Raw genomic sequence first — 24,194 nt, 5'->3', positions numbered from 1 at the left:
TCGAACCCACAAACTGTGAGATCATGACCTGAGCCAAGTCGGACGCTCAACGGACTGAGCCACCCAGGCACCCAAGGCTCTTTTACTTCTGTAAACCAATCCTCAAGGTCCCTCTTCCGGGTTCTGTTACCTGCCGCCCCCACATTAATATAAATTACTGTTTTATGCTCTCATTTTACTTATGTTTATTCATTCATTCAACAAATGTTTAAGTGCCTACTATGTGCCAGGAATTATACTATACTGTCACCATGCTGTGATGATTTATGTGCCTTTTCTCACTGCTTGAATGTAAATTCCCTGCATAGTTCAGTGCACCCCTGTGCTTCTATTTAATGATACCCTGTTAATAAATGAGTTACCTTTTTTTTTTTTTTTTTTTTTTACTTCAAATTAAAACAGTTTCTTTTGTCAGGTTACCTTAAGGCAGTCTCTTTCTCCCCCATCAGCCTATTGTTACAATGCAGAAATAAGGTGTGTGAGATCTTTTAGTTTATTAATAGCAGCCAGAAATCCCTGATTTCTTGAAGGCCTATAGAGTGTTGTAAATTCCTATTTGTTTCTTCTATCTTCTGTCTTCTTTTTCAAATTAAAAAATTAATGAAGATACTTCAGTTAACTGCTTGGTTAGTTTTCCTTTTTTGTGGATTTAGTTGAAAGAGCCCTATCATCAACAAATATAACGAACAAGGAAATTTAAGAGGTTTTATAACAAGGAAAAAAGTTATTAAAACATTTGAAGTGTGAATTAGAGTGTAATCTTCATGAAGGTGGGGATTGTGTTTTTGCATCTTTTCCTACAGGCATGGCATAATGCCTCAGATCTAGAAAATAACCAATGAATATTTGCTTCAGGTTGATTTCTTAAGTGAGTGAAATTGGAACTCTCGCTTTTTGAAATAATGCTATGTTTAGTGTAAGAAAAATATTGATACTATCATTTTTATTCATTGTGAAGGCATTTTTTTCTAACAAAGTCTACATTTATAGAAGAGAAAACATTCTATTGTTGTAATTGAGCTAAGTTAAAAGTCACATTACATGGACCTTAACTTTGACTTTGGGGCAAAAATGCACTTTTAGGGGCACTTGGGTGGCTCAGTCAGTTAATGTCCGACTTCAGCTCAGGTCATGATCTCACGATGCGTGAGTTCGAGCCCTGCATCGGGCTCTGTGCTGACAGCTCAGAGCCTGGAGCCTGCTTCAGATTCTGTGTCTTCCTCTCTCTCTGCCCCTCCTCTGCTCATGCTCTGTCTCTCTCTGTCTCAAAAATAGGTAAAAACATTAAAAAAATGCATTTTTAAACCAGTTAACTGTGGGGCACAATACTTGGAGAAAAAGCAGAAGACATTGGACTTCTGCAGTATACATTTTACCAAGATTTAAACTGTGCTTTATTTTCTGTTTCCTCTGCCGCAGCCCCAGTAGTGTGGTTTCTTTGCTGCTTTGCTCTGGCTCCAAGTCTAATATAATAAATCCCACAGTTTTGCAGATTGGTATCATTCCAGATTCATGATACACCTTTTCTTCTGAGCCATCCTTGCCTTTAGTAATCCCTTCCTTTTTATTATCTAGATGTCTCTGTTATTTCACCCCGATGGGTATTTTCAAACTTACCCAGCTCTTCTCTGGTACACCTTGTAATTCCCACCCCCTACTCAGTTATCTCCCTTTCTCTATCTGGAAAAGTAAGGACAGTGGGCTGGACCTCTGTCAGACTTTTCCCCCTGATGTGTGCAAATGTCTCTGGGTTGATACCTACTTGTCTCCCAGCCTCCTTCCTTGCAGCTCCATGGGAGAGGTCTGTCTTCCAGCTCCTCACTAATCTTTCCACCTGTGCACTTGATCTCGGGTCCTTTCTGCCTCCTCTGAGACCTCATTCCATCAGTTTCTCCCTTTCCTGTATTTTCATCCTTTTCATCCCTGTCTGCTCCTAGAATGTATGCTCAAGCTCCTGCTTTTTATTTATTTGGTTTAACAAAAGCCCTTTCCTGCTCTTCCTTCTCTTTAGTCAGGTATCTATCCAGAGTAGGCTATATTTGCTCTCACAGATTCACTGAAACTGCCTACACCGAAGTCACCAACTACAACTGAAATTGTTCTCAGTTGTACTCCTCTATTCCCCAGCTTCAAGCCCTCACCTGGACCACCTAACTTATCTCCCTGCCCCCAGTCTTTCCTTTTTCAGTTTATCTTTGCCACTGCTGCAGAGTGATCATTTTTCTCCCCCCCTCCCCCGCTTTAAAAAAATTTTTTTTAATGTTTATTTATTTTTGAGAGAGAGTGATCAGGGGAGGGACAGAGAGAGAGGGAGAGAGAGAATCCCAAACAGGCTCTGCACTGATAGTAGAGAGCCTGATGCAAGACCCGAACTCATGAACCATGAGATCATGCCCTGAGCCGAAGTCGGACGCGTAACCAAATGAGCCACGCAGGCACCCCCAGAGTGATCTTTCAAAATACAGATACAATATTACCCCTCTCTCCTTAAAACCCTTCTCAACATTGCCTACAAGGTACAAATTCAAACTCTGTAGAAGGATATCTGAGGGCACTAATAATTTGACTCCAGCTCTCCAGTCTTATGTGCTACAGTTTTGTTCTTGATTCCCACCTCTAGTTCCAAAAGTAGTGTGCTATTTCACAGTTCTGAGTCTTTTATATTCTGAGTCCTCTAGTGGAATAACTTTCACTTGTACTCCTAGTGATCTTCTACTTTTCCTTCAAAGACCACAGGCGAGCATTGTCACCACGTTTTGCCCAATTTCTCACTCCACTCCCAGCCTTTTTTGCTACCATGGCAGAGTTGACTAGTATTCTGTGGGTTCGCTATACAATTTGTGGATACTGTCGTTATTTATTACACAGTGAATCGCAAATATTTGTTTTAGGTTTGCTTCCCTTTCTAGACAAATCTCCCTGAGAGTAAGGAGCCATTTTACTAATCTGTGACTCATCTGCAACACCTAGTGTAGTGCCTTGCACACAGCAAGGACTCCATAGGTGTTTGTAGAATGAATGAATAAACAGTTGGATTAATTTCAGCAAGTCTTAATTGGCACATCTTCTGTAGGCTCAGTGTTATACTTTTAAAGCTGGACAATAAGTTTTGGATGGTATGTTTTTGATATCACTGTGCTTGATGCTGGCTCCTGTGTTGTATAGTTTTAAAGAGATCTAAAGAGCAGGGAGGAGGATGTGTTTGTAGCTAGTGACTTAATATGATAGTCTGTCTGAATATCTAGGTCTCTTCCTCGTACCTGTAACATGGTGCATGGTGCAAGCTCATCCGTTCATTCTTTTCCTAACCAGACTGTGCAAAACTAGAGAAGAGGTTTCATGATCTTATGATGATTTTTCTCCTGTCTTCCAATCTCCCTTACTGTCACCATAGCTGCCAGAGAACTCCATCTCAGTTCTTCCTTTCCATTCTTCTCTACTTCAGTCACTTTCATAGCCTCCCACTTTACCAAATTTAAGATCTTGTTCTTAGTCGGACCTCTTTTGAAAGTCTGTTGTCACTAATGGAACTGTTCTACGTCCTTTTTGCACCTGCAGCTGATAACACTCACTATTCTCTATTCCAAGCGTATCGTTCCAGAGGATAAATATAACAACACATTGGTATTGTTTATGTTAAATGAGCCAGTCTTCTCTAAGCATCTGCTGCACAGGCGCAGAAACAGAGAAGTGCTTTGGCTATTGGCTGCCAGGGGAACAGAAGGGTTGCCACAACAAACTCAGCAAACAACCCCAAAAGTCCCCAAGAAGCATAAACTCATGCTGCTGGAAAATCAAAATTAGTAAAGGACTGTGCATTTTTGATGCTGCATCCTAGCTTTGTCCCCTACATCCTTATGGAGAGATTGGACTGTTTTCTGCAGCAAGTGGACCATCTTTAGAAGAGTACATTTGAGAGTCACTCAACTTTTGAAGGAGCTTGATATCTCTCTGGTTGCTTTGTGGTGGAGTTGGATTGTGCTCTCCTGGAAGCTTGGGCTTTTGACTGACACTGATAAGGTCGGTTCCAAGGAAACCCAGCATCCTCTTTGCCCTGGCGCCACTGGGCCCGCCACCCTCCTCCCCCCGCCACTCCCTCTTCCTCACCCTCCCTTCTCTGCCACCTCTCTATCCCTCACTTGAACTGGCTGCCAGAGTTCACAGACAGCTGGGCAGAGAGTGGCTAAATGTGCCCAGCTGCCCGGGAAGCTTGGCGGCCAGGCCGAGGGAAGGAAGCATCGGCTCTCTTTGAAGGTTGCCTGCCAGTGAATCTCAGGCAGCTGGACTTCAAAGGGGGGACCGCTGGGCTTTCCCTCCTGTCTAGGCAGGTCATTCCACAGCACTGTGCTTCCGGTGTTGGCACAGTGGCTTTCAAGTTCCTCTTCAATTAAAGAGCTGAATGGAAAGCTGCACTTGTGTTCACATTTGTGTTTCTTATGTGATAAAGCGGCTGAAGATCCTCACCTCTCTTACCCCGTACTTAAGAGTAAAGATGGAGGGAAAAGGTAACATCATACAAAGGGCAGCTAAGGAGATCCACAGCAATTAGCAGGATTTCCTCATTGCCAGTTGTAACTTGTGTTATTTACCAAGTTTTAAATTACTTCAAGGACTCTTGGTGTGATCTTTGTGAGTAAAGAACTATGCTTATGGATTGAATTAACTAGTGATCTAGAATTGGGTTTAGTCTTGGATAATGGTTTTGTTTCCAGAAACCATTGTAGTGCTCACCTACCCTCCTACGCTGTCTTGCTGTACTTCTCCACTTTTCACTTTCAAATTTCTTTGGTGTTTGGGGCGAGGACTGGCCTCATAAGGAAAGAGCAAAGGTGCTCAAAGTCCAGGCCTACATTAGTTGCAAAAGGGGGTCAGAGCAGAGGGAGGCTGAAGTCAGAGGAGCTGTGGGATCGTGTGCATGTGCATAATGGTGGATAAGAGTATAGGCCCTGGGCCAGGTGCTTGGGTTCAAATCTTGGCTCCCACTTAGTGGCCACTTGACTTGGGCAACTAACCTTACCTTTCTGTTCTGCCATGTCCTTCTGGAAAGTGGGAATAATAAATAATGGTATTTAGCTCATAAGGCCGTTAGAAGATTCAAGGGGTTAATACATAGCATGCACTTAGAATAGTATCTAGCCCACAATAAATGCCCAGGAAATGTTAGCTATTATTATCATCATGTATCAGAATCCATTGACTAGGACTGGAGAAGGGTGAAAAATCACTGATTTATAATTTTACTACCCTTTATGGATAAAAGACTGCTGACTTCTGCCTTAGATGGAATTTGTAATAGAATCCCCACCCTCCCAGAAATCCCAAATAGTGTTAAAAAAAATGTGTTATGTATTTTGAAGGAGAAAAGTTATTTCATGTTATCTGCTCCTCCCCGCCCCCTCCTTACACTGCCTTTCCTGGGGATACAAGGACATGCAGTTCATTTAGGACCATTACTGTAATAATCTACGTAAACCCAAAGGAAGCCTGTAAAACAGGGCAGCATACATATATGTATATTCATATAAATACATAAATGTAAGAATATATGAATATATAAATAAAAAGAGATGTTTTAGTGAAGAGTAAGAATTAGGGTTTGAATTTTTGCTTTGACAGCTTACTAGTCATATGTCTTTGAGTAAGTCACCTCGCTAAGCCTCAGTTTTCTTGTTTGTAAAATGAGGTAATTACATACATCTCAGAATGTGTGTATCTCAGGAGGCTTGTTTTAAGGATGAAATTAGAAAATGTATGTTTTACTGCCCCAAGTAGCAGCATATTCAATAAACGTACCTGTCATTATTGTTGCTATTGCCGTTAGTATTACACCGTTAGTATTACAAGTTAAATTTTTATCGAATCACAAGGAAGCCTTTAGTTTATGTAACAATGATTGCCTTTTCCTAAGATTTTTGTTCTCTCTAGATCAGAAGTCAGCAAACTGTGGATCAAATCCAGCCTGCCATCTCTTTTTCTAAATAAAGTTTTATTGGAACACAGCCTCATCCATTTGTTTATCTATTGTCTATGGCTGCTTTTACACTACAACAGCAGAAATGAATAGTTACAACAGAGACTGTAGTCCTCAAAGCTTAAAATATTTACTGTGTAGCCTTTTCCAGAAAAAGTTTACTAACTCTTGCTCTACGTACTGTATTTCCCAGATTGAGGTCCAGAGAATGTTAGTTCTATCTGTGTTAGTAGGTACTATCTGAATAAAAGAAAAGTTCCTTGGTCAAATAAGCATCAGAAATGTTAAAGAAGTTGAATTATTCCAGGATGACTATTTAAAAGATTCTGGCTTTTGATATACTAATGTGCATTGTGAATTTGCAAGACAAGGGCAAGAGTTTGCAAATAAACTCTACTTTCCCAGGCTTCCTTGGCCCCCACCCTCACCTCACCCCTGGAGAGGATGATGTTACACAAAACATCCTCTGGGAAACCCTGCTGTTTGGCAATTTCTGGAAGGACTTTTTTTCTTAAATCATTCTTGATGATTTAGGTGATATCTTCATTTAGAAACCTAAAGAATATCATGTGAGATTCTGTATTACCTCATTTTTTCCCCAGTAAAAATGATACTTTGCTTAAAGTCGGGGTAGTAAAATATACCAGCTATTTAAATGTTCTAATCAGATAATATCCCCATCTTTAAATGATCCTATAAGATGTCTCAGGATTATAAATGGAATCTCAAAGTCCACAGTTTTATTTTATGCTTTCTTCAAATTCCAAAAGCTTGGGTTTTCTGTAGGGCTTTAACATTTTTTTGCATCCAGCTTTCTGAAGCATAAATCTAGAGCACCTAACTGGTATACCAACTGATTCAGCTAGGGTTTATAAGAAGGGAGATTAATGTGAAGGTAACTTGTGCCTTAGCCATAAGGGGTTTGTTTTATAGACTAAAGTAAACACCTTGAATTTCAAGTTGCAAGCACATGGGGAGCCAGAAGATTCCAGAGCAGTGGCGTCATATGCAGCCTGTGACTCACACGTCTCAGTGGCTGAGCTTTCTCCTGCAGCCGCAGCTTCCAGCTGGTCATCAGATAGAGCCCTAGGTAGTCCCACACTGCAGTCACCTGCCTTGAGATGATCCAACAGGCATGTCATTGCAACACTGTCCAGTTATGAATGAAGGCTGGCTATCTCTTTGCCAAACACAGTTGGAAAATAAATGCTAAGTCATACCTGTTTTCTGAAATCACAGTGGTTGCAACAGTGAACCTGGACTAAGAATGGAGAACCCTGCTGGAGAGTTCAACTCCGGTCATAAATGTTCACGCTTGCTCATTCTGTCTCGGTCTCTGGCTCTTTCTCACTTGTAAGCTTCCCCATTAAGGCAGAGGCCAATTCCTAGTCATTTTGGTGCCTTCTAACCTGGCTTATAGTGGGTGCAGAAAATGTTTTATGAAAGAATAAGAGGTCTTATGTGTGTGTCTCCCTTTTCCAACTCGCAAAACATTTTGGGAACATTCCATGTAGTCTCTTCATTTATGTATCTCACTGTTGTGTGTATAATAGGTCCTCGGTAAATGTGGTTCACACTGTAAATGTGGGTTCTAAAAGTTTCATTATCACAGTTTTATTTTATGGGGCATGATGAATAGACTTTTCAGAAACCTTTGACAGATAGTATTGTCTTTTGGCTTTAAATTATTTCTTTTAAACAAAGGAAGGAAGGGAAGGAGAGAGAAGGAAGGACTGAGGGAAGGGAAAAACATCTTGGCTGGAGCATAATTACCTCTTTCGAAAAAGCTGGAAACTTGGAAAACTGTCAACTTACTATGAAATATATTATTTCCTTGAAACACACTCAAAAGTTCTGAGTTTCATTTGCTGTATTTATGAAGTTTGTTCCTCTTGTAAGCACCATAATATGTGATGTATAACATATACTGTTCCCTGAGACTCATTGGCGTTCTTGGAGTTCAGATGTTCCTGGGAAAGAAAGAATCTGAAGCTGACCTACTTGAAAGAAAGGATCAGAAATGTGGGGAAAGAGCTTTTATCTAGTAACATAAAGAAAAGCAGCTTAAACGCAATCCTCCCTTCCATGCCCTCCAAGAATGAGCTATTTCTAAACATTTTCTTCTCTCTGGTATTGTCTGCTGGAGCCGTCTTATTCAGTATCCAAGAATATATATAACAATGGTTGCAACTGGCTGGAGCCACACTACAACCACCTAGAGACAGTGGCGATCCCAAGCGACCAGGGCAAGGATTAAGAGACGTTGCTAGAGAGAATTCTTGCTCTCACAGGGAGATGCAGAAAGGCAAGAGAGGAACTTAGTGATTATGTAAAGTACAAAATGTGATCACACTGAATAAATTTTAATTATTGGATTTTAGGACTAGTTTATGATGGATATTATTTGGTAGAATGCCGAGGTAGGGGAAAAGGAATCAACCTTCTTCAAAGAGTTATGCTCCTGTAGTATCATCTGACTTATAATACTGCTCAACACATAAAATGTTTAGTATCTGTCAGGCACTGTTCACATCCTTTATATGAGTTAACTTTTGCTGCCTAACAAACTACCCTAAAACTTTGCAACTTAAAACTACAAACATCTGCTGTAGGTCAGTTAGGCAATACTTCTGGTCTGAAGTGGCTAGGCTGATTTCTCCTGTGTTCCCTATTGCATCTACAGGTAACTAACACCTGGGTGGTCTAGGATGACCTTACCCACATGTCTGGCTATTGGCTAGATGTCAGTTGGTGCTACAGGGATGACTGGGCATGTCTCTGGTCATCCAGGAAGCTAGCCCATGATTTTTCACAAGGTGGCTGCGTTCCAGAAACAGTAAGAGAGCAAGTCCCCAAATATGGACCTTTTACAATTCTCTTCTTGTGTCTTGTTTGCTAGTGTCCCCTGTTAGGCTTCTCTGAGAAGCAGATGCTAAGGCAGCATTAGATGTGTAAGAGATCTTTCTATTGCCAAAACTCCTGTATGGGAACAAGTGAGTGAGGAGTCAGAGGAGGCCAGAGCTTACCAGATGGTGATACAGGTCCATCTCCTATGGAGGAAAGAGGGAAGGTAGGAGGGAATTAGTGTTGGCTAGAAAGCCTCTCAGATAGCAACACAGTTCTAAGAAAGCTTTGACCAGGCCAGTGGGAATCCCTTTTGCCAGAATCATCTCAAGGCTTTATTGATCTGCTCTAGCTATGATCCGTCATTCAGCACAGCAGCTACAGTTGGGACGACCACTAGATTAAGTCTGCAGTCAGTAGTCCCTTTGTGGAAGGACTGGGAGAATTACTGCTCCACTGAGTAGCACTGCCCTTTTCCTTGGGGATCTGGCTATCTCTGTAGTCAGTAAGCTCCTGATCTGAAAATAGGCTCAGCTATGGGAACAGAACGAGGGATCATGACTTTTTATTGGGGTGACCACCTTCAGCCTCCTCTGTTCGTCTCTTTTTGATGGTAGAGATTAAGCAGTACCTTTGTTGTCTGCCCATCTCTTCTGCCCCCTAGGAATGCCATATTCTGCCAACCTTCTCCACAGCTCCCTCCACATCAAGCACCCTTGGCTGCCTCTCTGATTCCAGTCATTATACTTTATGTTATGGTAACTGCAGCCTTTTGATTTCTAGTAATTAAGTACTGCGATCTGGCTATTATTACTTCAGGCCTCATCATCCCGTGGGTGTTAATGGTCCAGCTCCATGACATTAGCCTTGGGGTGCAGAGGAGAGCTGCCCCTGAACTTCTTGGTGATGCTGGCTGTCTCACCTATGCATGGCCTTGGTGAATGGTATTTCTTCTGGGCCCTCCCATGAAAAATAATAATCTGTGTTTTCTAGCTTGACACAGTATATGCATTCCAGCATGCACACTCCCCCAAGCCTTTTTATTCTTTTCTCTGTCCTCTGCTAGGGCAATCAGGGTGTTTTGATTTCATTCACCGTTGGCCATCACATTTCCAGGCCTCTCACAGCATCCTAGCAGCTTGTTTGCCCAATCCCCTGGGGTCCTTTTCTAAAAATCTGACCCCCTCCCCCCCAGTCAAGGTATCCTGCCTATCTAACCTTATGTCAAAGCTCCCTTGATTAAGCATTTTCACAATTTAAACTCAAGGCATGTCAAGGCTCCCGCCAGTAGCTGCTAGCTAATCCTTGTATCTCTTTTGGTGTGTAATCTCTTTCTTCCTCTCAGCCACTTCCCCAGATGAGTAATCCTGGGATTCAACCCTAGTTATTGGCCTAGCAGCCAGGAGAGGAGGAGGTAGGAGCAGGTCCTCGTGGGGAAGAGGCAGTTGTAGCATCTTTCAAAACAAAGGAATTTCTAGCTCTTACTAGGGCAAGAGTTGGCCACCTCTCTAAACTGTGAGGATTCCCAGGGTGGCCGGGTGGGGGGAGGGCGATCTGCAGATCCAGCATTCTCTGGGCCTCCATCCAGATATCCTATCCTATATTTCAGGGTCTCAGGTTTTCCCAACTAGAGCCCTGACCCTAGAATAGCAGACCTGCCTTGGCTGAGCATTTAAATGTCTTTGGAGCTCTATAAATCTAACCACCAGATCTCTTTTGTTTGTTGCTCGGCTGTGTCTGTTCTTCCACTGCAGGAGATGAGGGCCTCTTCAAAAAGTACTACAGTTGGCCCTCTGACTCTCCCATGTAGTCTTCAACTGTTAATGACCCTCAGTTTCTCATTATCCCTCTGTAGGGTATCAGTATGACCCAGCAGTAGCCAGCCAACACTATCATCTTTGTAGGCATTTCTCCTCCCATATTTTTTAAATGCCTAAAACATTGTACCCAGAAGGACATTCCCCTATCCCATGAAGTTTTCCCAGGTCACCTCCAGTGAAATCTGTAGCAGTTGAACCAGTACCAGGTGCTAAAGTGTATCTGCACCTCATAGTCCACCTAGGACAGTGTCCTCTTTACCTACCAGGCAATGAATGAGCCAGTCCCACGTTCTTATCTTAGCCGCTGTGTTGTTGGATCACTCATGGCACCACTTGTGTTAGTCTGGATTCTCCAAAACAGACACCGAGACCAGAATTAAACATATGAGATTTACTGGGGAAAGGCCTGTAAGGGGAAAAAGGGAGGGAGCCTGAGAAATCTGGAAAGATACAGGCCATACCTCTATGAAAGACAAGAAAAGAAGGAGTATTAAATGTCCATCCAATGATGAATGGATAAATAAAATGTGGTACATTCATACAATGGGATCTTATTTGGCAATAAAAAGAAATGAAATACTGATACATATCTACACCATGGATGAACCTCAGGAACAGGATGCTAAGTGAAAGAAGCCAGGCACAAAAGATAGCATATTGTATAATTTAATTTATATGAAATGTTCAGATAGGCAAATATACAAAGACAAACTAGATTAGTGGTTGCTTGGGGCTGAGGGGTTAGGGGGGAAATGGGGAATGATTGCTAATGTGTATGCGGTTTCTTTTCGGGGGTGATGGAAATGTTCTAAAATTGATCATGGTGGTGGTTGCCCAACTCTCTGAAAATACTAAAATCATTGACCTGCATACTTTAAGTGGGCAAATTCCATGGTATGTGAATTGTATCTCAAAAAAGCTGTTCTATTAAAGGAAAAGAAAAAAGAGGGCTGTGCAAAAAAGAGTCTCAGACTAATAGCACAATGTCAGGAAAATGTCACTCAGATTAATTAGGAGTCCTTTATCCCTTGTGCTCAGTCATTGGCTGGGAGCAGCCCTTGCAAAGCCTGGCCAAGTCACAGAAGCAGGGAAAGTGGCAGTTTATGCAGTGGGAGGTGTGAGAGGCACATTTTTGTGGCTACGTGTCCTATAAGCCCAAACAAGTCACTTGTCCATACCCAGACCCCAGGTTTTAGGAAGTAAATGGCACATTTTGATGAAAAGAGTAGCAAAGTTATATTGCAAAGGAGTGTGCCACTTGCATTAACTCATTACATTCTCCCAACAGCTAAAGTGGGTGCTATTGTTATTCTCATTTAATAGATGACATAGGGAGATTAGCTAGCCCAAGATCATATGGATGGTGAGCGGTGAAGCCTGGATTTGAACTTGTCAGTCTGGCTGCACAGTCTGTGCTTTTTATCATTATGCCATATTTTCATACAGTATATTAACCTGAATGTCATAGAATCAGTTGGAGAGGTGTTATCGTCTGTTTTTCCTCACTAGAATGAAGGCTTCATGGGAGTAGGGAATGGCAAAGCATGTTCACGTGACAGTTCTTATTCTTTCATATGTATTCTCCCCATTCTCCTTACTACAGGTCTCCAAAATCAGAGAAACAGGAGCAAGTTATGTTCCATCTAGACGTACATTTATTTGGCTTTTCATATTGCCATTTAAAAAATCCTGGCATATTTTTAATCCCAGTATAACTCTAGCATGTGATTGAAAATACAGAATTGCTTGGTTATCACTAAGCTTGAAAATAGATTCCCAGTGAGAAAGGAATTTTATATCCATTGAGGGGGTCCTAGAACTAGATGTGAGAGGGCAAATGCTAGTACGCCTCGCTTGTTAGAGAGCCCAGGATTTGCTTCATCTTGCTCTTGGAGTTTGTGTTTTGTTAGTATAGTTGCATGTCGGCAGCTTTATGAAAGGAGGTACCTATGAGAGACTTAATGTATGTGTGGTATTCACATAAGCAGGAATTAGTAGGTCAGATATAACAAGGTGTCTTTGGGAGTTGAGGAGAAGTTAGGGGTGGGAAGATGTGTAATTTTAAAAATTAAGAAACTGAGAAACAGTAAGATTAAGCAGTTTGGCCAGGGTCAAACTAAAATGTATCAAATTGAAAATTTAGGTGAAGTCAGCTTGACTGTAGGACCAATATTCTTTCCATTAGAATTTTCTCTATTTTCAGCCCAGCAATTCACTTAAATCCTCTCATTTAAAATAGTTAATTCCACTGTCTCTATTAATTACAAAATGTGTTTTGATCATTTTGAGGGCTGTTGTTCCTCTTGCATTGATTGAGACAGATCTCGGCAGCCCCCGGATGTACACTCACTGACCATTGGTAGCACCACAGAATGTTTGGATTACATTTAGGATTTCAAGAATGCTATATTTAAGACTTTGTGGAAGATGTCATATTTTTCTTGGAGATTCTGGCAGACTGCATTAGAGAAGAAAAACTAGAATTAGCATAGCCACAGATGACAGGACCAGGACCCGTAAGTAGGTGTTGGAATTCTAGGAAGGAGTCTTGGACCCAGTTTAAGAAAAGTGTTCCTAATTAGAGCCACCCAGAAATGGATGGTTGTTGCTTATAATGTATGGAGTTTTGTACTGCCAGAGGCTCCTGACCAGCTGCAAAGAGAGGATATAAGGACATTTTTACCAACTGGAGTTTGTACTATATCTCAGGAGAGGGCCTTTAAAACTCTAGCATTTCTGCTTGCATTTTCCAGCATTATGCACATGTGAGACTTGATACTCTCCAAATCATAACATAAGGCACTCCCAAGGATAGGAAACCTATATAAAGGAGTTAATAATCTCCGTTTCCCTAAAGAACGATGTTCTTTGCCTCGGATGATCATAAAACCAGTTAAAGGAGAAGGTTAAAGGAGAAGTCTCAGTTTTAGATTTCCCACATTATGCCAGAAGTGTTTTTAGTCAGGTTGACTCTGTTTCCAGAGTGTGAGGGTGTATGTCATTGTTACTGTCCAAGTGTTGATATTTTACAAAAGTTTAAGATCCCCTCTGGCTATCTATTTTGATTCATTAGAAGAAACTTTTCTTACTGGTTAAAGTGAAGTTAATAATTGAGCTCTTTTGACATAAAATCTGTGAGCTGTCCATCTCAAGTGAGGACACTTTGTCTCTTTCTTTTATTGGGTTCTTTCAAAAAAGTTTTTTTTAAGTGTATTTTTTTCAGAGAGAAAGAGAGAGCAAGCAGAGGAGGGACAGAGAGACAGGGATAAGGAGGATACAAAGCAGGCTCCGTGCTGTCATCACAGAGCCTGACTCAGGGCTTAAACTCACGAACTGTGAGATCATAACCTGAGCCAAAACCAAGAGTGAGACACTTAACTGACTGAGCCACACAGGTGACCCTTTACTGGGTCCTTTAAAAAAGGAAATGATTTAGAAATTTTGAGTGCAGTCTCTCCTTTGAAATCTTAGTCATTAATATGCAGCAATTTGTCACTCTAAAAGAGTGTTGTACCGAGATGTATATCAATAAGGCAATAGAAAATACTGGAAGTCACAAAGACAAGGTGGGACTTGTTTTGTGGCATATACTCACATGTTTGGCATTATAAACAATGAATTGTAGAAGTTTCAAAACACCCAACCTCCAATAGAGTGGCTTTTTAAAGTAGTACCTAAATGGGGGCACTTGGGTGCCTCAGTCCAACCCTTTATCTCAGTTCAGGTGTTGATCTCAGGGTCATGAGTTCAAGCCCCATGTTGGGCTCCACGCTGGGCATGAAGTCTAAAAAACAATCAAAACAACAACAACAACAACAACAACAACAACAACAAACCAAGGAGTACCTGAATGAGGAGACCTAAAAGCATAAAAGTGTAGCAGATGAATATTGGGTAAAATCCTTTCTTACTAGATTAAGTCTGTAGTCATAATACCTTATTGCCATTCAGTTCCTTGTACTGTAGTTATACTGTCACCTGTTAGATCCAGCAGAATCTGGATCTGTTTTGAAACATTGCACTTTTTCCTTGCTTGGGTACCAGGTGCCTTATATGTCTTTAAACATTAGAATCCCACTCAGGGCAGTAAAAAGAAGCAAGACCAATTTAGGAAACAGCACGTTCGCAGCTTCATCTCACCCCTGTCTGAGCAACAAGGATGAGAGTCAGACTGTCACAGGGAGCAACCTGCTGCCACTGAGCTCATGCTGAAGCTTATATGACAGGATTCCCTTGGATTCTGTACCTTTTAAGGTTCTGTATCCCACTTTACTGGTATATGTGTATATACACGTCTATGTATATATGTATTTCTATGGTCAAACATTGGCATTCAAAATCTCTTTTGTCCTATTAATAATAAAAAAGTACATAATTGATCAGTTAGTTTAATTAGAAAATATTATATATACTTATATATACCAGTTTTTGTCTTTTTCTTAAGAATCACAGAGCTATCAGAGACCCTAGATATCGTCTCGCGCAGTCCATTTATTTAACAGAAGACTGACTTGTGATCTGGAGAGGCTAATTTGTCCCTAGTCGCACTGCTAGTTTTTGACTGAACTAAGTCTAGATTTCCTATCTCCTGGTCCTGGCCCACTGCTCGTTTTACTGTACCCCACTGCCTTACTGCTCCTGAAATGAGGGGTCAGTAAACATAAACAAAACATTTAAAACAAATACACAAAAACTAAGTTGGGGCGCCTGGGTGGCTCAGTCAGTTAAGCTTCCGATTCCAGCTCGGGTCATGATCTCACGGTTCGTGAGTTTGAGCCCTACATTGGGCTCTCTGCTGTCAGCGCAGAGCCTGTTCCAGATCCTCTGTCTCCCTCTCTCTCTCTCTCTCTGCCTATCCTTTGTGCTCTCACTCTCTCTCAAAAATAAATAAGCATTAAAAAAAGCCCCACAAAAAACCTAAGTTAATTTCACTGAGAGGCCAAAGGTAGCACAGGCTTTTTGGTGAACTGTTACCCCTACAGTCTCTTTCAGAAGTTTTATTTAGAGTTTAGTAGTTGATGACTTGATGAAATATGACCAATTGGCAGATTTTCCTAATTGAGTTTGGTAGCAGAGTTTTGTTTTTCTGAGGAACAAAATATTCCTAATCTATCTCCACATGTGTCCAGAATGATCTTTTTAAAATAAGCAAACCTAGTCATGTCCTCCTCTGAGTAAACTCCATTAAGCAGCTCTCTTTTGCCTTCAGGATAAAATCTAAGTCCTGAACATGGCCCACAAGGCTCCTGGTAATCGAGGCCCTGCTCACACCAGCCCTTCACCTCACCTTTCCCTCGAGTCATGGTTTGCTTCTTTTAGTTCTTTGACTCCAACCAGTTCTTTTACCTTTATGCACATGTTAGCTTTCTGTTGCTTCCTAACAAATTACCACTAATTTAGTGCCTTAAAAAAACACCAATTTGTTATTTCACAATTTCTCTAGGTAAGATGTCTGTCATGGTGTGGTGGGATTCTCTTCTTAGGCTCTCACCAAGCTAAAATCAAAGTATTGGCCAAGGATGTGGCTCTCATCTGGGGTTCAGAGTCCTCTTTCAAACACACTGGTTATTGGCAGAAATCAGATACCCATTTCCTTGACACATCTTTAGAGTCAGCAGTGACATGTCCAACACTTTTCATTCTTCCAGCCTCTCTGACGTACTCTCCTGTCATGTCTGTGTGGCTTCCTGTTCTGTCCTCAGCCAAGAGGAAGTTCTCCTTGCAAAGACTCATGTGACTACTTCAGCCCCACCTAGATAATCCAGGATAATCTCCCTATTTTAGGGATAGCCAGTTAGTAACTTTAGTTATACCTGCAGAGTCCCTTTTGCCATGTAGAGTGACATATTTATGGGCATGACACTGCAGGGAAGAGGTCATGGGGGTCAAAATTCTGCCTACTACAACACAGTACTCTCGTTCTTGCCTCTGCATCCTGCTCCTTCATCTGCTAACTCATACTTTCATCCACTGGGTCACAGGATTTGTTTTTGCCCCTCTTCCTCCACTCCCCCTCCCCCATTCTCAGGGTTAGATTAGGCATCTCTCTTCAGTGCTCACTTACGACTCTTCACATCCCCATTGTACCACTTGTCCCTTCGTATGCTTAACTGTGTTCTTTGAGGGGACTGTCTGTCAGCTCTCTGAGGAAAGAAGCCATGTTTATCTTTGCACATTCGTGTTTCCCTGCTTAACATTATGTCTGCCATACAGTTGACACCCAGTTAAAAAGAAAAGTTGAATCAACAAATTATTTGTACCCATGAGACGTAGGAGCATGATAGCCATGTTTACTACCAATTTCTAAGACTGTCAGAGGAAGAGAGAAGACAAATTTAACTCAATATTTATAAATTATTAAAAACAAAAACAAAAACAAATCCAGCCTGCTTTTGTAAGGTACTGTGCTCCTCATTACTGGAAGCCTTTAGGTGGAAGCTCACTGACAGGGCATCGGGGATATTGCTGGAAGCTCTGGTTTGTGACCAGTTCTCGTTAGGGTTGAGGTAAGAGCAAAGGAGATGGGGTCACTTGTATTCCTATATCTGTGGCTCCTAGCAGAGACCTACATGCTGTTGTCACTAGGAGTGTCCCTGTCCATTCAGTGGAATTTTCCAGCCTGGTAGATCTGGGATAACTGACTCCCTAGTCCCTTAGCCTGTGCTGGTTACTGAGTCATAACTGAGTGACAGGATTAGTATAGTATAGTAGAGTTACTTTTAGAAGTCATTACCTGTGAAGAAGCAATATTAGGAGTAAAAAGATTACTAACACACATCACCAGAAAAGAAGTAGTGTTTAAGAGCAGGCCTCCTGGGTCCTGTACCCAGCTCTAGCACTTACCAGCTCTGTGGCTTTAGATAAGGAACTTTAGTCTCTGGGGTTCAGTTTCCTCAAATGTAACATGGAGATGATAATAGTAGAACCTTAACTTGTGGACTGTGAGAATGAAGTAGACGAGACCATAGAGGATGGAGTGCCTAGGGTATGATTAGCATTGCAGCAGGGTTACCTCTCCCCCTCCTCCTCCCCCGCAACAACGTTATCCTACAGGCACATACAAGAGAGTTCAAGGCCTACAACCACATGGCCAGTGTCTGGCATATACTAGGAATACAGTGAATACACACACATATATATAGGCAACACCCCCAACATGGGTCTTAAACTCAGAACCCTGAGATGAGGATTCACACACTTTACTGACTGAGCCAGCCAGGCAGTCCTACAATGATACATTTGATTTAATAAATAATATGTTCACTTGTAATTTTTATTTATATTACTCTTTCAGATAACTATAGGAAATGGTCCCAATAGCTTTATAAGAACTGAATACTGAGTTGATCTTGTGTTGCTCAGAGCTTGCGAAGGCAGTCTGAAAGATGGGACTTACTTAATCTCTTTTTTATTATTAGAGCAAATGGATGTTTTTGGAAACTATTTGAATTTTTTTCCAGGATAAAGAAAACTATAATCAAATGAAATTAATATTTTATATATATCCTTTTCTAGATGATAGAGTAAAATACTCTTGCCACAGAAATGTTCTTGTTTGAATTCAGATGAGATGTTAATTAACACTTTGCTTGTCTTTGCAAACAGGTTCATCCTAAATTCCACTATAAACAGGCTCATGACCCAGGAACAGACACTTCCTGCGTGACTTTTTCCTATGATGGTAATGTCCTTGCTTCTCGTGGAGGTAGGTTAAAAACTTTCTTTCGGATGTATTTCTATATATAAAATGATCATAATTAACCCTAATAAATGTTACACCAATATCCTAACAGTAAAGGTAGCTGTGCTTTTGTTAATGTAACTTTGTCAGTCTTCTTTTTCATTAAAATGCATATCCAATTTGGCAAAATTGTTTTATTAGAAGTTGTCAAGTCAAATTTAGAAAATACGTACTTTTTTGCCTGAGTTTTTATTTTAGCTTCAAATTCCATCAGAGTTTGAAGCCTCCAAGGATGACCTTTGCCTCTACTTTATGGAATTTTGTAGATGATTTTCTACAGTATTTCTATACTGTTTTTAAATTTAGAGTCTTCTGTTAGCTCACCATTAATTTTTTTTTTTCCAGTTCAAACACTGTAACAATTCAGTTAAAAAAAAAAAGTTGTATACCTGGGTGTCATTTTTTAAATAGCTATATAGTTTTATGTGACCATATTATAAGTTTACTTATCCACACTCATATGGTTGAATATGGGTTGTACCTTTTTGCTGAATCCTTCTCACATGGATAAGCTAAGTGTTAACTGAAGGAGATAAGAGAATAGTAAGGACGGCTTATGAGTAAAGCATTACGTGAAGTATGGGACATGACTGAGGATCTTCCTGGAGGCCCATTTGTGGGGAGGGAAAGAAACAGCAGAGTAAGTAGGTGGGAGCCATGTTACAGATGGCTTTAAATATCAAATAAAGGATTTAGTCTTTATTCCATAGGCCATGTTAATCTAGCAACACTACATTCAGTCATTCATTCACTCCATCAACTACTATATTATGTTGAGTAACTACTCTGAGTTACCATTATGCTAGGTGCTGGGTATACAATGTGAACATCATAGGCAGAGTTCCTTTCCTGCAAGAATTTGCAGCCTGGTGTAGAGAGTAGTGGGAGTGAGGGGGAGATGGAGAGACTTGGTACAGCTTTCACTCAGTTCAGCCATTCCATGTCTGTGTACCTCGGGGACTGTATTCAGGTTCTCTGTCCTCTGAGGAAGCCTTCTCTATTATATCCAAACTACCCTTATTTACATAATTGTAAAAAATCAAAGCACATGTATATGTATTTTCTATTTATGGTAAATATGGAAAAGGTGGGTATTATAAAATATGTATTTTGGTTTATCAATTCTAACCTGTTCAAGTCCTGAGATGACTCTTACTTAAAACTATGTGTACTCCTTACTTACAAATAGTGGTTCTTACCCCAAGAGTCTGTATCTGAATCTTCTGGGAAAGTTTTTCAAATGATAAATGTTTCACCTAGAAATTCTCACATTTACTCTTGCCCCTTTAGAAGGTGTACCCAAATCTCCAACGTGCAGTGGGGAGACAAGAGGGGAATAAGAGAAGTGTAGTTTGAAAATTCTTCTCAGAGGATTCTAAAACAGGCCAGCCCCAACCCAGTTGTTAAGTACTAGAAGTATAGGACTAATTCCATTTCAGTCAAAGCCATTTTGGTGATAATTCTTACCTTCCCCTTCCATCCTGTAATAGCTGTTGGGTACCATGTTGCCAACACAACATGTATACTATATTCCATCCTTTTTCTTCCTGAGTGTATAGAATATGACAGATGGAAGTCAATTCAGCAGAGTCCCTGGGTGTTGTAAGATGTCCCTACTAGTTCCAGAACCTGCCAGTTTAGCTAAACTCTTTAATGCAGATTAATGTTTTTTTTTTACTGTTTGAGAATTGTAAGGATATGTAATCTTTTTTTTTTTTTTCAAGACTAAAAGCAAAAAGGTGAATCTTACAAAGTTCTTCCAATATAAGCAGGACCCCAGTCCAGCCAGTTGTGGATTAGTGCACCTGCCAAAAGTTGTGTTTCAGAGGAAGAGTCACTTGGGAGAGAGGGGAGACTTTTATTGAACTCTCCACTCACCTCACTTGCACCTGATATTGATTCCTTATTGGACCCAAGGGGTTGAGGCGGGTCTCAGCTGTGGACATGGGGGAAAAAGAGCAGCAAAGACATTACTTATATGAGTTTTGGCTTTCATTCCGGTCAAGAATATTAGTTAGTAGCCCTATAGAAATATAAAAAAGTGATTCTTAGAAGAATATCCATTATACTTTAAAGAGTTTGGAAAAGCTGTACTCCCCAGCAAAGTGAAGAGTGATAGCCACAGGTGGAGTTACACTGGAGGGAAGGGAATCACATGGCTCACCCTCATTAATGTTAATGGATAGCTTCATCTACACACCAACGGGAGAAAGAATCTGTTGTGAATTGAACTATTTTCAGTCCTGATGGTTGTTAAATTAATACCTTCTTAAGCAGTCAGGTTATGCTCAACTGTACCTTAGGGGAACTGCCAGCTGCTGTAAAATCACTCCTTAGAGTAGATTCTCCAGGGTTCCTTCTAGCCTACAGATGCTACATCAGTTGGAAAATTTATTTCTAGGAGACCAGTTCATTATCATATATCTTTCTACTGTTCTCACATCTACTACTTTCAAACTCCCCAAACAGTTAAAAAAGTAAAACACTTATGTGCTTCTTTCTTTCTCTTTTTTTTTTCTTTCTTTCCTTCGTATAGTTATACACTAAGGTTAGCAAACTCTAAGCTTGGAACTAGTTCTTTTTGCACAATGCACTTTCTGTCTTTTATTTTTCTTTCCTCTATTAGGTGATGATACATTGAAATTATGGGACATTCGACAGTTTAATAAGCCACTTTTTTCAGCCTCGGGTCTTCCTACCATGTTCCCAATGTAAGTAGCGTATTTTAAATAATTGATAAACATAAGAGAATGAACAAGAAATTTCTTCACCTTAATGTTAATTTATATCGTATGTCTTCTAAAAAGAAATATGAAGAGTATTTGAAATCTGTTTTTGAAGATGCATTTTATTTTTTCTTTTCATTTGCACATTCTTCAGACCATAAAATTCTTTGGAAGTTGAAATGATGTATGTTCATGTATTTGTATGTGTGTGTTTATGTGTATACACACATAGGTCTTGGGGCAGTAAAAATATTTTAAGGGATTGAGTTGTTTTTTTTTTAATATGTATAAATGACAGGGTAAACCTCCATATTGTTGTCTTTTAAAATTTGAATCCCATTCCATCAAAGCAATTTTCCATATTGCATTATTATATATTGTTTTCTCAATTTTTCTTATCTCAATTCCAGTCAATAATTCACTATCCTTCACTTGGTCAGAACATCCTGCTCGAGGTAGCTGAACACTGTTCTCTCCATTGTCTTACGTTGACAACTGAAACACGTAAAGATTTTTCTGAGGCAGCTGAGGTGGGATTTGAACTTTAAGTCCTACAGTTGGTGCCTAAGCAAAAGTTTCTATTTATGTAGAAATAAAATTTCACATCTGTGTTAAATAATGACCAACAGGGAGAGCGTGAAGTTGATGGAGGCGCCAAGTGCAGGAAACAGTGTAATAGCAGAGCACTAATTCTAGCGTGGTCCATTGCCCATGGCATTTATCTGTTAAGACAAACAGATGGACAAACAAACATGAATTTATAGCTGATGAGACTTTTTTGAACTATTATGCCTGCTGTAAGCTATGCTAACTGCATGACTTCTTTGGATCATGTCTTAGACTATTCACAATCAGGTGGCCAGATCTCTAATAACAAGAACTGTTGAATTCTAGCCATCAGTCAGGTTCCAGCGGTCCAACCTGCTCCTCATTTCATGGTGCTTGACTTGACAAACCTCAAATTATTTGGGGATGGTGGTTAGTGGTGATAAAAAACATAGTTCCAAAACTGGACAAAATAATCACTGCTTAGACATTAGTCATACAATGTCTATTTGTCTATAGTACCATCAGTGTCTATAATTGAGTTTTTCCCATACTTCCTTTACATTAAAACATATAGCATGTAGAAGTTAAAAGCACACATTCTGGAATCAGACTGCCTAAGTTCGAATCCCAGCTGCACCACTTACTTTTGTGATCTTGGGCAAGGTTTATTTAATCTCTCTCTGCCTCAGTTTCCTCATCGGTAAAATGGGAATAATAATATCTACCTCATGGGATTATTGTGAAAATTAAACAAACAAAAAAATAAGTGCTTGAGTTACTGTAAGCCCTCTATAAGAGTTACTTCTTATTACAATGGTGTTGTTTATACTGTATTTAACTCACTGTTGTAGGGTCATAAGCTTATGCTTATATACTGTTTTTTGTCTGTAGGACCGACTGCTGTTTCAGTCCAGATGATAAACTCGTGGTCACTGGGACATCTGTTCAAAGGGGATGTGGCAGCGGCAAACTTGTTTTCTTTGAGCGCCGGACTTTCCAAAGGGTGTATGAAATAGACATCACAGATGCGGTATGTAAATTCTTTTCTTCTCAGCCTTGAGAATGAAGTGAAGTTTGCCTCTTAGTCATCTTTTGTTTTGGTTTTAGTTTTTAAATAGAACATAAGCCCTGGCCCTTACAGTGCAATGGTAGTTGCTTTTTTTCTCCGGCACAGGAATTATTAGACTGGTGCAGATTGGCTGATCTACCCTTTCCCTTCCTTTGACCCAGTATTTCCTATGGGTCTGTCACACTTCAGTCATAATTTCAGCTGGGCTGAGGATGTTTGCCCCTCTGCCAACCAGTTTGAAGAGAGCAGAAGCTAACCTAATTATTATGTAGGCTGTAGAAACGAGTGTCCCACAGTGTGCATGTTTGTGAAGATTCAGGGATTGTGGACAGAAATGAAAGTTATGCCCTCAGAAAGTGATGAATTGTGTCATCGTTTCCTAAACCACGAAATCTTTGACAGAATTTGGCTTGCCAGAATTGTCATTGCTGTAAGACTGAGTTTCCGCTGAGCTCAATTTCTATTTAGTTATTTGGAAGCTTAAAACATTTCAGATTTAACTTCTGCTATCTAAAAAAAAAAAAAAAAAATCCACTAGTTTTCTTTACATATTTATATAAGCACTAAAACTCCAGCATGCGTGCACTGGTTCATTGATTCATTCATTCCTGTCCTGAGACTGGAGCTGTATGTGATGCAGTAATAGTGAAGTTTCCCAGAGGAAAATCTGAATTCCTTTATAGTCTTCTAAAGTATGTATTATTATTTCGATAGTAAGGTAAGTCATTGTTATTTTCTGAATATGAAACAGACCAGTTAATGTCTGTAAGTTTCCTTTGGCTCACTGTCAAATCCTTTAGCAATATCCTATATCTTAAACAGTGCCCTTAATGTAGGCTTCTCCAGTTGTTTCAGCTCTTTGTAAACAGTTGGGACATATTATGTACTTAAATGATTCAGACAATTGAACAACTGTTTTTAAATCACCAGTAAAAAGCTCCTGTCTCTAATGCTCTAGTATTACTATGGAGTCTTAATTTGTAGGCCCTAAATTTGAAACCATGGTATAGTTAGAGACAATGAAATAACAATGAGACTAATTCTAGATGAGTACTTGGGTTTTATAGATTCTAATCTCATGACATAATTTGAAATGTGCCAGCACTAATAATAATTTTTTGGGGGTACAGCCAAGAGCCAACTAAAATGTTAGAATCAAAGCAAACACTCTTGACTCTATCAACTTTAATCTCAAAAAATAAAATTATTATAATTGGTTGTTCCAGAAGTAAGCCATGTTCTGTTATGCCTCTCAATGACTGTACATTTCAGGATTACTCATGGTGTTGTGGTTTTAAAGTATAATTACCTCAGCCGTAGCAATCTCTTACTCGACACATCCCCAAAGGCAAGGGAATTAAAAGCAAAAGTGAATTACTGGGACCTTATGAAGATAAAAAGCTTCTGCACGGCAAAGGAAACAACCAACAAAACTAAAAGGCAACCAACGGAATGGGAAAAGATATTTGCAAAT

At 40.2% G+C, this 24,194-nt stretch overlaps 1 protein-coding gene across 2 annotated transcripts in view; it reads left to right on the top strand.

The window, feature by feature from the left end:
* WDR70 (WD repeat domain 70) overlaps positions 1-24,194 on the top strand; it is a 295,765-nt gene that overhangs the window by 223,291 nt on the left and 48,280 nt on the right. For both annotated transcript variants that reach the window (XM_030331030.1, XM_030331039.1), the window contains 3 exons: positions 18,241-18,340; positions 21,003-21,087; positions 22,543-22,681. In XM_030331030.1, the coding sequence (XP_030186890.1) occupies positions 18,241-18,340; positions 21,003-21,087; positions 22,543-22,681 (324 nt within the window). The remainder of the gene's footprint in view (positions 1-18,240; positions 18,341-21,002; positions 21,088-22,542; positions 22,682-24,194) is intronic.

This window comes from Lynx canadensis, chromosome A1 (genome assembly GCF_007474595.2).
Source record: "Lynx canadensis isolate LIC74 chromosome A1, mLynCan4.pri.v2, whole genome shotgun sequence".
Classification (NCBI taxonomy): domain Eukaryota; kingdom Metazoa; phylum Chordata; class Mammalia; order Carnivora; family Felidae; genus Lynx; species Lynx canadensis.
This window is presented reverse-complemented; position numbering and strand designations above follow the sequence as displayed.